Source organism: Brugia malayi (genome assembly GCF_000002995.4).
Source record: "Brugia malayi strain FR3 genome assembly, contig: Bm_v4_Chr3_scaffold_001, whole genome shotgun sequence".
NCBI classification, from domain to species: domain Eukaryota; kingdom Metazoa; phylum Nematoda; class Chromadorea; order Rhabditida; family Onchocercidae; genus Brugia; species Brugia malayi.
The window spans coordinates 6,112,393-6,128,324 of record NW_025062477.1 but is presented as its reverse complement, the minus strand read 5'-3'; the positions used below and the strand labels follow the sequence as shown (position 1 = coordinate 6,128,324).

Sequence of the window (15,932 nt, the reverse complement as noted above, 5' to 3'; positions counted from 1 at the left end):
ACGGGTACAGTCAATTTTGGTTTTGTGTTCAGTTTAGTTCAACAGCAGAAGAGCTGTCATTTTGAAAAACCGCCTTAGCTGATGTCGCTGGTAGAGCAGTAGCGACAGGTAAGGTGAATAGGGAAGCAAGTACTCCGTGATCGTATATATCTATTGCATTGTGCATAGGTACGTTGCATAGACTTTTTCATCACCAAATTCTTTATCTATGTTTATTGCAAGAGTTTTGATTCTCGAATGGTAACATCTGACACGAATAACAATCAAATCATTCATTTTCTGGTGAAAAACGACAAACGTTACTATAGTGATTCCTAAAGTTTTCTGTATTCAAAAGGTATCATTCAAAAAAATCAGTGATAAGTATTAATTGTGTGCTTCTTCGATCCTAAATCATTGTATGGCTATATAACTACATTGGCTTTTGGGCAATAAATGGGTTCTTGTTTGGGTAAAAAATCATCAACGACTATCCTGGAAGCAGTACATCCAACTGCAATAATTCCTATTGTTGATTCCACTACCTCTATATCTACTCCTACTGCAATCATTATTGATCCGTCAACCGGAAATCATACTAAAACAAGTTGTGCAACAAAACTATCCAACAGTCCACCATTATTTGTGGCTTTATTCGATTATGACGCACGGACAGACGAGGATCTAAGTTTCAAGAAGGATGAGCTATTGTACATATTGAACGATATGCAGGGTGACTGGTGGTATGCCAAGAGTAAAACGACCAATTTATCCGGTTATATTCCATCCAACTATGTCGCCCGAGAGAAAAGTCTGGATGCACAAGCGTAAGCTTTAAACTTTCCTCTCCTTTCTTCCGGTCGCATTTATTCAAATGTCATTTCTCCTCTTCTATCATCCATCACTTTATCATAATAACATTTTAACTGATATCTTCTGACTCTATGATCACTTATTATCACTAATCGGACAATAAAAAAAATAAATATTTGTAATATTTTGATACAAAAGTATTTTACAAATATTTCTTGGCTTGGGCATAATTTAGCCATTTTATCATCCGTTTGATTCTTCATTAAAAATGTCCAATTCAAGCAATTTCTTTATCAATGCCATTACAAATAAGTATCATTTTTGGCTGATATTGTTATCCCATCAACTCTTTATGCTATCTCTTTTTCTTCGATGATATTCATACGACAGCACCGGGACAGTTAACATCATTTTCTTTTTCCTTATTCATTGCTTGCTTCGTCTTCAAATCATTTTACCGAAGTGTAAACATATATTTTTAGATTTCTTTTTAGACAAGGAGAAGTTAAAAGTATTTTGTAAAGCTCTTTTTTTACATTTAAAAAAGAAATGTGCAGGAGATATGTAGTTTATTAAAACTTTGATGGGAACAACTTTTCAGTGATTTGGAATCCGGAATTGTTGTCAAAATCCGATTATATCTATCTTTGTCTATTCTTTTACCGGAATATATGTGTGAACGGAAATGTCTCCATGTTATTTAGATGAAATTAACAGATGTAAACAAAGTTCTGGTATCAAAATTAGGTCATCTAAGTCAAGTTCAATTTTTAAACATTTCCGAACCGTTCCTTTGATATTCATTTAATTTATGGACCAAGATTTATGTCATACCATGAGATAAAAGGCTAAAACTATGATCCAATCACGAATTTATGAAGAAATACCTGATATTGGAGACATTTGCAACTGACCTTTTTCGCAGTCTAAATTTTCACTCATTCATATATTTCGCCACCACATACTATCCTCTAATTTCATTTGTTTTAAGATTAGCAATTAGTTGTATGTCAAGAATTCTTAATCAATGCCATTCATTAATTTATTTTCTATCAAATTTAATAAAAATCTAGTTAAATTTTTGTCCTTTTAGAATATCTAACTAAGTTTATTAAATTTATGTCTCTTTTTCATTAACAATAATATAAACCTTTAATGAAATTTAACCCTAATTTTTTTATCACTAATTTGTTAGAAATTTCAACACTAATCACATATTGCATCATCCAAATCAATTTTTGGCGACAGGAAAAAAGATAAGTCATTTCATTAATAATTCCTTTTTATTTTATTTTTTTTTTTTGAAAGATTAAAATAAAAGATTATTATGAATGGAAACTTTTCAAGCCATCTAAAAAAAAAAAAAAAACATTAAAAACATTCACCGAAACGAATTTCATCAGTTTTTTTATGGCATAAAATAAATGTACGACTTAGTGTAATTTAATTTAGAGATATAGTAAGTAACAGTCACATTTGAGGAAACTTTTTTTACAAAAAAAAAAAAAAACATGGAAACTATTTGGCATAACAAATTTGGGCTACTCTTTCTTTTATTTCACGATGATGAAAAGAAAGGAAAAAAGTTCTAAAGAAGACGATAATATTTGACTGGAAAAAGTTGGTAAAGTTAAATAGTTACGATTGAATCTTGTGGTATTCTAATAACAAAATCGTTGTTAATTCTGGAAAAAAAGACTTTGCTAGGAACAATCATCATTAAATGGCGCAGATGTCGCTGTGACCTAGAAAATTGTTTATTATTGATAATTGATCAATGTATATTGTCATATCCTTCTTCTTTACAAATGTTATGCATATAAGCCTATCCCCTAAATTTTTATAAATTTTTCAAATTGCTGCCCTTTACAAGGGGAAGAATTTATTTGTTCACCTGTTTGGTCTTATAATTATTGCTGTTAATAATAGCAGAATCTATTTTATGTTATTGATATTGATTAAAATTTAACCTTATGTTTCTCAAATTGTCTCGACAAGTGTAATCACATTTTAGCTCTCTGTTATTCTTTATGATAAGCATAATTTTCCTCCGAATCATTAAGTAAAACAGCGAAATAAATTTGAGGAATGAAAAAAGAAAAAAAAATGAAGGAAATGTTATAAATACGTGTTGGAAGTAATCATTTACTCATTTAATTTCTTTATTTCCATGGCCAAAAATTTCCATTTGAGCTTTTATTCCTTATCATTTTAACGAATTGACGTCATGTCGATTATTTAATTCCATTGATGAAAATTAAATTAATTTTTGGAAATTTACGATAAACTTTTCATTTTTTTCTCCTTTTTGTTCTCAATCATTTTTAAAAATAGTTTTGTTTGGAAAACTCAATCGTAAATTCGTAAATGTATTGGAAGGAACGAAAAAGGAAGGAGAAAAAGGTAAAAAGGACGATGATCACATCTGGTTCTCATATTAAATCACACAAATATAAAAAGTTCACACTTAGTTTTTGCAACATTTCAACAAATTTGAAACAATCATTTTATTTTGTTAGCGGAAAATTAAATGAAATAGTAAAACAACAAAAAAGAGAAGTAATGAATTAACTGCAAAGATTCATAAGAATCAAATAATTCTATGACAAAAAAGAAAAAAATCATGACAATTTTCATTGTAAAAAATATTTGTTACCAATAAATCATTTTTTTTCTTTTTTTTTCTGACCCAATCAAGCGGTCATTGCCATCATTTTACGTTTGTTTGTTCAATTGTGAATTTTGTTTATTCAATTGCGGATATATATTCATATTCATTTCATTTATTTTACTTCATAGTTTAAATTTTCATTAATTGTTAGTTTTAGGAAAGGGTCATGTACAAAATACAATATTTCGTTATTGTCTATTTAATATAACAACAAAGAATTGGGCATTAATTGTTACCTTGGCCTGGTTATTCATTTGATTCGCGATACCTCAGAGCAAACAAAATATAATTGTTACAACTAAATGAAGAAATTCATCTTCCTTCCTTAGATGAACTGAAATGGGGAGAAGACATCTTTATTCTTCGTTTACATTGTCTTTTTTTTTTGATTTCTTTCCTCTTTACATATCAATTCCAAATAGTGCTGGAATCATTAATATCATTTCTCTCTCTCTCCTTTCAAAATCTAGATTTTTTATTTTTTAATCTTGAAAAATTTGTTTATAAATTCAAAATTTCGAATTTAAATTATCGATCAAATAGGGATATTTCTTTAATATATTGAATTTTTAACTTTAATTTTACAATTTTTATTAATTTATAAATAAATCATACAATTTGTTGATTTTCAGCAATTTAGTAACGGAATTAATCTAATTTTAAAATTCATTACTAATATTATTTAATAAGATTTTAGATGGTATTTTGGGCCAATTCGACGAGTTGATGCTGAGAAATTATTGCTACTGAATAATAATGAACATGGTGCATTTCTTGTGCGCGATTCTGAAAGTAGACAGAATGACTTCTCATTATCAGGTTAATTGCGATTCATCAAGATTTTCCGCTTTTCTTTGAAAATTAATCATTAATTAATTTTGCTTATTGCAACAACATTTAAGTGCTAATTAGAACCGTCAAAATTTTAAAATCAATTGAATTTTTTTTTAAAAAAGAACTTCTTAAAGTTAGATGTTATATTTGAAATTATGATTATAGTGCGTGATGGTGATGCAGTGAAGCATTATCGAGTTAGGCAATTGGATCAAGGTGGTTTTTATATAGCTCGAAGGCGATCTTTTTGCACTCTTGTCGAACTAATTGCGCATTATCAACGAGAGCAAGACGGGTTATGTGTACTACTCAAACATCCGTGTAAACGACTTGATACCCCACAAACGTGTACGTTTACGTACGATGATCAGTGGGAAATTGATCGACGATCAATTAGATTAGTTCGACAAATTGGTGCTGGACAGTTTGGTGAGGTTAGTAAAGTATTTTTAACTATTAATGATTTCTTTTTCTCTTTTTTTCACCATTTTTAATTTTTCCTATTTTTTCTAATTTATTTCAAATCTTCAAATATTTGTGAAAAAAAACGAGCAGAATTAGCTCAATTGAACTAGGTAATTTTTTCAATTTAAAAATCAATTTAACAAATATTTTATTAATTAAGCATTCCGTGAAGTTCAGGAAGTAATCTGTCGAATTTTTCAAAATTTGAATATATTGAAAAATATTAATTAACTATTTTTTTTGAAAAAAATATATTTATTTCTTCATTTATTTCATGCAACCTTTTCAAAACATATATTCTCTCTATATATTTATTTCATCCTGAGTTGTCTCTAATCGGAATTTTAATTTTGACTCAAAATTTGAAAAATTATTCTATTTTGTTAGTAGCTAACAAATGTATATATATATGTGACCTGTCTATTCAAGGTTAACAATTGTACTTATTTTGTTAGACCAGTTTTATCCATTATTTATATTTATCATTTTGTCCCAGTTTTATTCATTATTTACATTAATCATTTTGTCTTTTTTTCTAAAAATGCCTTAACCCGGACTTAATCATTTTATTGTTCAGAAAAAATAACTTCCAAGAAACATTGACTTAGCGTTCGTACTATTCCGGAATAAAATGTTGAATTGGTCATGCATAAAATTAAACTTTGCTGTATCTTTGTTTGGAACTGTATAAGCTTTTAAAGCAAGTTACTATTCAAAGAATTTACTGAATTTAGTTAGAAAGCGAAAGTCATTCATAATGAAATAATCTTTTCATGAAATGTACTTCCGTAGTCGATTAACATTCATTTCAGGCTTTCAAGTTGGACAATCATTTGCTTTCTAAATTTTCTACTCTTTCACCTCTCCCTCTCCTTCTTTTCTCAGCTCAAGAGCATTTTACCTTTACTTTCAAGAATTTCTCATAATTTTTAAGATGAAATCTTTCCAAATTGATTATATTTTAAACAAATACGTAATACATATGCAAACAAAAAGTATAATTGAAAAACTTCTATAAATTACGTATGGTAGGTATGGGAAGGTCGATGGAATCATTCAACGCCAGTCGCTGTAAAAATGCTCAAAAGTGGCACAACTGATCCTAATGACTTTTTATCAGAGGCACAAATTATGAAAAAGTTAAGGCATCCGAAATTATTGCAATTGTATGCAGTATGCACCAAGGACGAGCCAATCTTGATTATCACTGAATTAATGGATCAAAATTTATTGCATTTCCTTCAGGTATCCTTTATTTTTAATTATTTGTTACCCCAATATCCTTCACTCCTTTAACTCTGGTATCAGTTACCTCTGTCACCTCGATTAACCTTTGTCATTATTTGTTTGAGAAGTGTATTGATATCTCTTTTCTTTGCTACCTTTACTGCCTTATCCAAAGTTTTTATACAAAATAAAATTTGGGCGGATTTTTCGAACTGTAGAATTAGACAGGGATATCTATATCAATCAATATAAGTTTAATTGGTGGGGAATGATCGAATATCAGATAGTACCAAGAGATACAGTTGAAGATGCAATTGACAGTAAAGAGAATTCTCAAATTCCTCAAAAATCATTCATTAATAACGATTTTTATTCTTCTAATTAAATTATCAGAATTAATTCATCTTTTTATTTCCATTCTCCATATTTGATTTGTTTCATTTTTCTTACTTGCACAAAAATAAAGTAATACCCGAACCGAAGAGTAAGTGCAAATGAGAAATAAAACTTAGTCTTCATTAAAAATTTTAAGTGTAAAAAGTTCAACTCATCAACATTATTTCGTATAAATTATAATAAATGAAATAGAACAAACGATTAATGCTCTAAATATTTCTTAACAATTGATTAGAAGAGCTTTTCCTTTTCTTTTGAATAAATTTAAAATTTCAAAAATTTTGAAGGGTCGAGGACGGAATTGTGCAGTGGGTCAATTAGTGGATATTGCTGCACAGATTGCATCAGGAATGAGTTATTTAGAAGAGAAAAATTTCATTCATCGTGATTTAGCTGCTCGTAATATTCTCATGTCACATACATTATGTGTTAAAATTGCCGATTTTGGATTGGCTCGATTAATTCGAGAAAATGAGTATGAAGCACGTGTTGGTGCACGATTTCCTATTAAAGTATTAATTTAAAAAAAAAAAATTTTTTTTAATTTTTGTTTCCATTTGTAAGAAGGAAATTCTAGTATTTTCTCCCAACCGATAGATTTTTTTAATTAAATTTACCAGTAATTATATATATATATATTGCAGTGGACAGCACCAGAAGCAGCTAGTTATAATCGATTTACAGTTAAATCAGATGTTTGGAGTTTTGGAATATTACTTACCGAACTTGTTACTTATGGTCGATTGCCTTATCCGGGTAAAATTTTTAGGAAACTACTAAAAACTAACCATCATTTTCAATTGTTCAAATTCACTTTTGTAAAATTATTTGAAGAATATATTTTTCTAAATTACCTTAATTGATTTCTTTCAAATGAAAATCCAAACAGCTGAAAAATATTTCATCCTTCTCTTTTCCATCGAATACTGAGAAATATTCCCATTCAATATCTTATTTTTTCAATTCAATTATTACATCGCTATTCTTGCTATCATAAATTACAGGCATGACGAATGCAGAGGTATTGCAACAGGTAGATAATGGTTACCGGATGGCCTGTCCGGTAGGTTGTCCGGTAGCTCTCTATGATATAATGTTGCAATGCTGGCACAAAGAACCAGAAAAAAGGCCTACATTTGAGACACTGCAATGGAAATTGGAAGATTTATTCACCACTGACCCAACAGAATACAAAGAAGCTGCAATGGCCTATTGAACTGATAAATTATTATTCATACTATTATCACTACTATTATTCTAATTGTTATCATTATCATTACCATTACTGTTACTATTATTATTTATTATTATTGTTATTATTACTAATACTATCAATATTATTATAATTATTATTATGATCACTGCTGCTACTGTTATTATTATTATTATTACTGCTATTTGTCGCACGTTTTATAACAATGTGTCGTATCATTTTCACGTATGCAATAAAATAATTCAAGTTTTAAATAAATGCAATAATTACACCACATTAAAGGATCTATCATCAACTAAACCATTGCACTTAAAGAAAGTAAGACAATTAAAACGATAAGTCAATTTAGGAGTAACTTTTGATAGATGTGAAAAAACAAGATAATCTAACGAGAATTTACTCAACAGTTCTAAAATTATTAAAGTTAAAGGACTAATTGATAACTGATTTCATTGGAATCCATTTCCTAAACTTGTATATAAGTGGTATTTATATGGAGAAGTCAAGAGTGCTGTTTCTATTTGGTTGTTCAAAGAAAAAAAGATTTTGACGTTTATTATAATTTTTAATATACGCATTACAGACGTAAAATATAAATATTCGTCTGTTAAAATTCTGTCAATCTTAGCAAACAATAATGCTATCAAATCATCTTTGAATGTAAAGTTTGGATTAGTTAATTTGATCATGTAATATTTAGTATATCTCATACTTACATAGATATGTCTCCCTCTATAAGTTTTAAGCTTTTGGATAAATGTCGCTTCACAGATTAAAGTTTGATGGAGTTTTCAGTAAGATAATTTTTAAAAAAAAGTTGAGGTAATATGGTTTTTTTTTGTCGTTGAAGGGGGAGATTCTTATTTAACAAAGAACATAACGATCAAACCATTTAAAAGGATATGAAAGCTAAGGTTTATAAGAAATAATTTTCTATCGTAGAAAGGCCAATATCACTTTGACTAAAGATTCTTCTTGATCTTTTTGAAATTCGTTTACATTAATCAGTAGCATTGTATTTGAAACACATGGATTTGATTGAATAATATACTAAATAACTAAAAAGAATCCTATCGCTTTTTCTTTTTATTGGTCTTACCACCGCCTATACCGCCACCCGAAGAAGGCTGTGATGTTGCTCCACCACCAAATTGACGTGTTTTCAGTTTTGGTACCATTTCACATGCATATAACATCAGTGACATCCCTGCAATAATAATGCATAAGCTTAAAAAATCCTAAAAAATAAACTTAAAAGCCCAAAAAAATCAAAACGGATAGCTAAGAAGCTCGTAAACTCGAATCTTTTTAATCTATGAAATATTCGTTAATACTTACTCGTTGGAAATTTTTGGTCACATAGAGAGCCATCATCATTATGTAGCTGCACTCGTACTCTTCCTTGAGAATTAGCATCACGATTCGGATCCAAAGGATGCATCTTTTGCTTCTACAAATGAAACAATATAACAAAATAAATCAATTAAGCAAGTGAGCTAACTAAATCGTCATAAATCGCAAAAGTTTAAAGGAAAAAAATCTCAGGAAATAATAATTTGTTCACACTGTAATTGAAGTGGAACTGTTGTAAAAGAATCAAAGCTAGCATTTGAATGTTACAAATCGATTGAGAAATTTGCTACAACGTAGAAATAGACAAACAAAATGATACATGATATTACTTTAATAACATAAAATTACCTCAAGTTTGACTTTCAATCCAGCATTCGACAAGATATCAAAGATTTCTTGTGCTGTTGGCGAATCCACTGCCTTTAAAAAGTTTTATTTAATAACAGAAAGAGTTTTTTTTTTTTTTTTTTCGTAGTAAAAGAATTTTGAAAAAATAAATTGTATGCTTAAAATATCAATGTGCTAAATGATTAGAAGTAAAAGTGAGAACGAGAAAGAAAGAAAAACTTGGAAATTTTAAATCTTTTTGAAGTCTGCAGAATATATCATACCTTATTTTTGCTCACTCGTCGTCCCTGTGCAACGGTTTTTCGAGAATTCATATACAACGGATAAATACATATCCATCTGCACTCATCACTTAGTGCTTTTGTCTTATATTGTACAGCCATACTGTAAAATGTTTATGATAATGAGATTAAAATTAGTAGTTGAAGGATTGATAATAAGTGATTGATTCGAGAGGAATGCCAAAAATAAATGAAAGAATTAGTGAAAGTAGGAAAGACAATATAATTTGAAAAGATGGTATTAAAGAATAATGAATGAGTAATATATTAAGGACAACGATTAGATAATAACTGAGAATTACTAGAGAAAATATTCCCGTTGAGAAATTGCTTTGGAGTAAGAAAGGTGAAGTTAGCTTAGGATATGGAATGAAGTTCACAGAAGAGGCCGAGACCACGAAGTACCGGTCTGGATCCGGCATATTTATGAATTACCAACAGTTTTTCCGATTTGATCATTCCCAGTCACGTTGCGGCATGTGATGTAAGGCAGCCAGCATTGAAGCTCGTGTTCCAGCTCCGGTTCAAAGATCAAATGGGGATTTAATATTATTATAGAGTGATGCGGTTGTGTAATTTGTTGTTATTTCAAGCATTCACATTATAATTTTGGTAAAGATATAGATGCATAGTGGTGAAGTGGAGTGCAGTTCGGATACAGAAGAATTGTATGATGCTTTGAAAAGTGCCCAAAACAGAAAGCAACGACATGCTGGTGGATGGCAAACGATAGGTATATTTTATTGATGAATATCGTTGTGAAAGTTTGTCAATTTTATTTCCTAATGTCATAAATTATAGAATTTACTTGAAAAAACGGCTGTAACTTGATATTAATTAATCGAATATCTCATCAAGGGTCATATTGATTGACTTTTGTTTTTAGCTATTAAAATGTTTTTCGATAGGTTTGGATCATACGCTTTTCAAAGGAATTCAGAAAAAAGGATTTCGTCAACCTACACCAATTCAGCGTAAAGCGATACCGATAATTATTGATGGAAAAGGTCAAAATGTCGTCTTCACTTTTTAAGTTTCATTTGTTCATGCTGGTCTCTCGTTTTTTTTTTTTTTTGTTTGTTTGCTCTTTTTTATTACTATTTGAAAATGAACTTCAAAGCTCAAGAAAAAGAATTAGAAGCTTAGGAACTTTCTTTTCACATGGGAATGTTTGTTTAATTATTCACATAGGGTTGTTTAGTTATTTATTTTTGTTAATCTATTTCCACTAGTAAAAGCGAATAACGAAACAGTCGTGTTTCATTCTTTAGAACCATTAGTTTAATGACTTCTTTAGAGATTTATTCATTTGGTCTTTGTACGAACTGCATTGCCTTGCTATTATTTGCAGATATCGTTGCTATGTCAAGAACAGGAAGCGGAAAGACAGCAGCTTTTGTCATTCCAATCCTGCAAAAATTAAAGGTCCGCGATATGAAAGGAATCCGCGCTTTGATTATTGAACCAACACGGGAACTGGCAATGCAAACGTTCACTGTAGTTAAGGAGGTTAATTTTCTTCTGATTGTTTACAGTGGTGTAATGCCAAGCAAAAGAGGAAAATGAGTGACTATATCCCTAAAGTTGCATATACTAATTCTGTTTTAATATTTCAAATACCAAACATTTTTAATTTTGAATTAAATGATGTTTTATGTGTTTTTGAAGAAATAATGATCATTTATGTGTTTTTGAGAAGACATATTCTTACTTCATGTTACTGATCTCATTGATTAGAGATTGACATGTGCAATAATTTCTAGTAAGTGCACTGGATGCTACTGACTGTACTAAAATAAATTTGGAGTTGCAATATGATGTGATTTAGAATTCTTTTCTTTTGTATTTTTTCAAAACGATTTAAAGCTCAGAAATGTTCGGATTAATTCTTTGCTTGCAGCTAGGAAGGTTTACTGGTTTACGCTGTGCAGTTTTGGTGGGCGGTGATCGTATTGAGGAACAATTTCAAACTGTCCATGAAAAGCCCGATATGTAAGTTTCTTCTTTATTTATTAAGATATTCAGCACAAACGTTTATAAGTTTTGGAATTTAAAAGCTTAATTTCAGCGTTATTGCAACACCTGGACGTCTGCTTCACGTTATTGTTGAAATGGATTTTCGTCTCTCGGCAGTACAAGTTATTGTGTTTGATGAAGCGGATCGCTTGTTTGAAATGGGTTTTGCTGAACAACTTCACGTAAGTTGTTATTATTCGCTACAGAAATTGTTTACCGTTAAGAATTTTAGGAATTGATTTATTTCTGTACTTATCAAATTAACTCATATTATCTGTGTGTAGCTGATGCAATTGATATGTGGGCAGTTTCTAATAAAAACCTTCCATATAGGCAGTAATGCTAGTTGTAATGCCATTTTTTTTTCTTGAAATTTAAGATTTTTAGAAAATAATTGGGCAGTGTCGAAGTTAGGATGCTTTTTCATCTGTAAAATCACTTTCATTTGTACGGAAGTCATCATAATAGTCTGCAATACATTTTAAGGAAGTATTGAAAAGATTACCGGAAAATCGACAAACTTTGCTCTTCTCAGCTACTCTTCCAAAGAGTATTATTGCTTTTTCGAAGGCTGGTCTTTCAGATCCAGTCCTAGGTACTTTGTTATTTCTAATGAATATTTATGTAACCTTCGCCACAAAGGTATAAACAAAAGGAAGTTTAAAGTCTTTTTTAGTTCGACTGGACCTCGCTGAAAAAATAAGCGACAAACTGTCGATGATGTTCTTGTACTGTCGTACAGATGATAAATTAGCAGCATTTTTGCATCTTGCTCGTGAAGTCGTAGCAGCAAATGAGCAAACGATTGTTTTCTGTGCAACAATGAAGCATGTAGAATATCTGGCAGCAGTTGCGGGAAAAGCTGGAATTGATTGCGTAGTGTTGTACAGTCAACTAGATTCTGTGGCCCGGAATATCAATATTCAGAAGTAAGTTAATTACGACAGTGATATGATAATTATGGGGAGGTAAACTGTGTACTACTCATCTTATTGTTTGTGAAAATCTCCTTTGTACCAGCGTTATTTGGAAGTTATTGTGTCACATGTGCCTTCTTGTCTTTACACGACTTCAGTTGGTTTTAATGAGAAAATTTCGAAGGTTTTTTCCAATATCAAGAAATAAATTTGCAGGTTTCGCAAAAAAGAATGTTCATTATTAATTGTGACGGATATTGCTGCTAGAGGAGTCGATATTCCGCTGCTAGATGTTGCTATAAATTATCATTTTCCTTCGAAACCAAAACTTTTTGTTCATCGTGTTGGTGAGTTCTGTTCTATTCTTTATAAATAACAATATGGCTTTCTTCTAAACTTTGATCTGTTTATTTACTTTAGGTAGAGTTGCTCGTGCTGGTCGTTCCGGAAAAGCCATTAGCTTGTTCGGTGCAGACGAAGTGCCATATGTAATCGATCTGTTCTTGTTTTTGAATCGTCCATTAAAGTTCGCAACAACTAGTTCAGTCAGCAGTGGTAAACATTTTAACAGTTTTATTTTTTTGAAGTTATAAAATTTTCCCTAACAATTTAGTTGATACAATATACATGATTAGTCAGGGTCCGTATTAAAATGATTTTACTGTGGTAGAGGCTTCTGATGCAGTTTATTTTACAAATTACAGATGAGGCGTTGATTGGAATATTTCCAGATGGTATCATTGATAGAGAAATTGATTTTCTAAAAAATGTGCATGACAATTCGGATGAACTGGTAAGCTTCAACATTTTTTTCAGCAGCACTCAATTACGTGACTTACTTTAAATTCAAATTTCAGGACGATCTTTTGAAGAAATCAGAAAATGCTATGCAGAAATACAAAAAAACTCGTCCGCAACCATCAGCAGAATCAGTACGTCGAGCAAAAGATGAGGTCAAGGAGGCATTATTCAAAGCTTCAGTTCATCCATTTCTACAGCAGGAATCACCAGAAGAAGCTGTTAGGCAATTGTTCCTTCGAGATTTGCACAATTTTAAATCGACAACGGTATGTAGAACTTTTTTAAATTGTGTGGATATTATAATGCAGAGGGTAAAGAAAATTTTTTGGAAAAATTTATCTTTTATAAAATCATGAATTTGCATATGCTTAGGCATTTCTGTTCCTTAACAAACTGTTCTATCTTCTTTTTTGGTATGGAAACGAAACTTTCCTCATTTGGAGTCGAATCACTTATTCAGATTCGAAATAGAGGAATTTTATTGTTTTTATTGAAAGATTTATCCATTTTATACGTAATTTATGCTTACAGACTATCTTTGAAATTCAAAGTGGTAGCAAGGCTTTATCAGCAGCTGTTATGAAGGAGAAACGTAAAGCTCATCAAAGTTATATTCACTCTAAAACTAATTCGGATAAGTGCACGGATCTCGACCAATCAGAAATAACAGATTCTACATTTGAACCAAGCGAAGATATTTTGGTAAGTTTCTATTCACATCCTCATCAATATAAATTAGTCCACATTTTATTTAATAAATACTCTATCCTTATAAAAATAAATAATTTTCAAAGCTTTGAAATGTACACTCTATCAGACTGAAATGATAAATGTAAGTAATATAGGATGTAGGATTTTGTATCACTTAGGATTATTCATTCAGTATCATATTTGTTTCTTCGAGTGCAATATATGGTTACAGATCATATGTGCCACACTCTTAATTTCCTTCAACTGCAATAGTATTGACGCTATCTTTTTATAATTAAGCTTTTATTTGTGCTTAATTATAAAAGTAATAATTTGAAATAATTCAATTTTCTCCATATTATATGCCTTCATTATGACTTGAACTTTTGTTTTGAATGCAAAATATATTTGGACTTTCTAAATAAAATTATTTCTTGAACTGTTTAATTTTTTCAGAAAGATACGTTCCAAGCGGTAATAAGAAATACGAAATTTTCAGCCGTAAATGCTCTGATGCAAAAAAAGTACAAGGGGAGGAAGCGAAAAGCTAACGAATTGTTAGAAGAAAAGAAAAAGCATTTTATTGGTAGTTATTTTCGAATTTTCACATCGTCAAAACAAACTCAAAGTAGTATCTTTAAATGATTTTTGGATTCTCTTTTCAGTTTAATATTTTGTATTCCAATGTTCATGCTGTTGTTTTGTAGAAATCAAAATTGTTAAAAGGTTTAGTTTCAAAAAAAAAAATAAACATTAACTTTCGTTAAGCTTATGCACCTGTGGAAGCAAATGCAGAACGCGGCTTGGCAGTAGATCATGATTTCAATGCCTTAGCTAAAGCAAGCGCTATAGAAATTCTTGCTGATGATGAAGTTGGCTTCTATAAACAAGAGAAACGCAAAAAATGGTTTGTTTTGATTGCCTCCAAAATTCGCAATTCCAGTGTGTTGAAGGAATTTCAGATGTAATTAAATGTTGTCAAACTTAGTGTCGTGGGATATTTTGGTAGTATGTTTTAAAGTGCCCGTTTTGATGTTTCGTTTGTTTGATATAAGTCCCCGAAGGTATTTTAGAACTGTTATTTCAACGATTGAACTGCACTATCATCAAGTGGCCTAGTATTGAATTTCCTGAGAAATTTTGCTTTGTATTCCAGTGTTTAGCATAACTTATTTCAAGATATCAAAAAAAAAAAAAAAAAATGCCATTTTTAGGGATAGAAAGCTGAAAAGGTTTGTTGGTAGTAATGGCGATGATTCAAAGAAGAAAATACGTACAGAAGATGGAACTTATCTGCCAGCGACATATAAAAGTGGTCGTTATGAGAAATGGCAAAAAAAGCAAAAGTTAGAATACCAAAATAATGATGGCGATAATGATGAGACTGTTGATCAAGGAGTAAAGCAACATGATTTTAGAGTTCGCCTTTTTCTAATTTTTTTTTTTTTCAAAGACGTATTTTCTCGTCTAAGCATGCTTCATATTGGATTTTGATCAAATATATTTGTATTTGTTTTGGAATAGAGTCTTTAAGAAAATGATTTGTTTTTGTGGAAGAAGTGACAGACCGGAGTTGGAGAGGACTATCCAAAATATGTCGGTATAGTTGTCACGACTATGATCATATTTCAACAACGAGGAGTTCACAATGAAAGCAGGCCATCCTTGTTATAATTGAATTATATTTTTTTATGAATCATGCTGTTTTGCTTTTAGGTACGCAGTGGCAGTGGAAAACGAAGGCGAAATAAGATGGGAAATGAAAAAGCGCCACGTTCTGAACTTAAAACTTCTGAACAAATCTTGAAGCAGAGAAATAGGAAAGCAAGGATTCAATCATATCAGTCCTACAGAAGGCAACAAAATTTGAAGAAGAAAGGTGTGATTGGTAAACGAAAGAGCTGATTAATCTTATTGAATGTGCAGTA

General features: G+C 30.5%; 3 protein-coding genes across 4 annotated transcripts; 2 read left to right on the top strand and 1 right to left on the bottom strand.

Moving 5' to 3' along the window:
- Positions 1-435: 435 nt before the first annotated feature.
- Positions 436-7,601, top strand: Bma-src-2 (protein-tyrosine kinase, putative; the record flags this gene model as incomplete). 2 transcript variants are annotated; one of them, XM_043080135.1, is made up of 7 exons in its annotated part: positions 436-806; positions 4,161-4,282; positions 4,463-4,731; positions 5,795-6,007; positions 6,673-6,897; positions 7,030-7,141; positions 7,390-7,601. In XM_043080135.1, 7 exons carry the CDS (start codon positions 436-438, stop codon positions 7,599-7,601), a joined length of 1,524 nt encoding a protein of 507 aa, XP_042936069.1. The 2 variants fall into 2 exon arrangements, with proteins under 2 accessions (XP_042936069.1, XP_001899804.2); XM_001899769.2 differs by lacking the exons at positions 436-806; positions 4,161-4,282; positions 4,463-4,731 and having other exon boundaries at positions 5,840-6,007.
- A 1,067-nt stretch (positions 7,602-8,668) lies between these two features.
- Positions 8,669-9,682, bottom strand: Bm3901 (Signal recognition particle 19 kDa protein, putative; the record flags this gene model as incomplete). Its single annotated transcript, XM_001899768.1, has 4 exons — positions 8,669-8,805; positions 8,937-9,048; positions 9,300-9,371; positions 9,563-9,682. 4 exons carry the CDS (start codon positions 9,680-9,682, stop codon positions 8,669-8,671), a joined length of 441 nt encoding a protein of 146 aa, XP_001899803.1.
- A 522-nt stretch (positions 9,683-10,204) lies between these two features.
- Bm7196 (DEAD/DEAH box helicase family protein) lies at positions 10,205-15,909 on the top strand (the record flags this gene model as incomplete). The annotated part of the gene is made up of 16 exons (XM_001899767.1): positions 10,205-10,313; positions 10,489-10,587; positions 10,932-11,089; positions 11,481-11,572; positions 11,649-11,778; positions 12,083-12,191; positions 12,273-12,525; positions 12,730-12,860; positions 12,934-13,068; positions 13,218-13,306; positions 13,371-13,580; positions 13,846-14,016; positions 14,461-14,590; positions 14,773-14,911; positions 15,219-15,423; positions 15,721-15,909. The coding sequence occupies 16 exons, from the start codon at positions 10,205-10,207 to the stop codon at positions 15,907-15,909; spliced, it is 2,349 nt and encodes a 782-aa protein (XP_001899802.1).
- Positions 15,910-15,932: the final 23 nt, after the last annotated feature.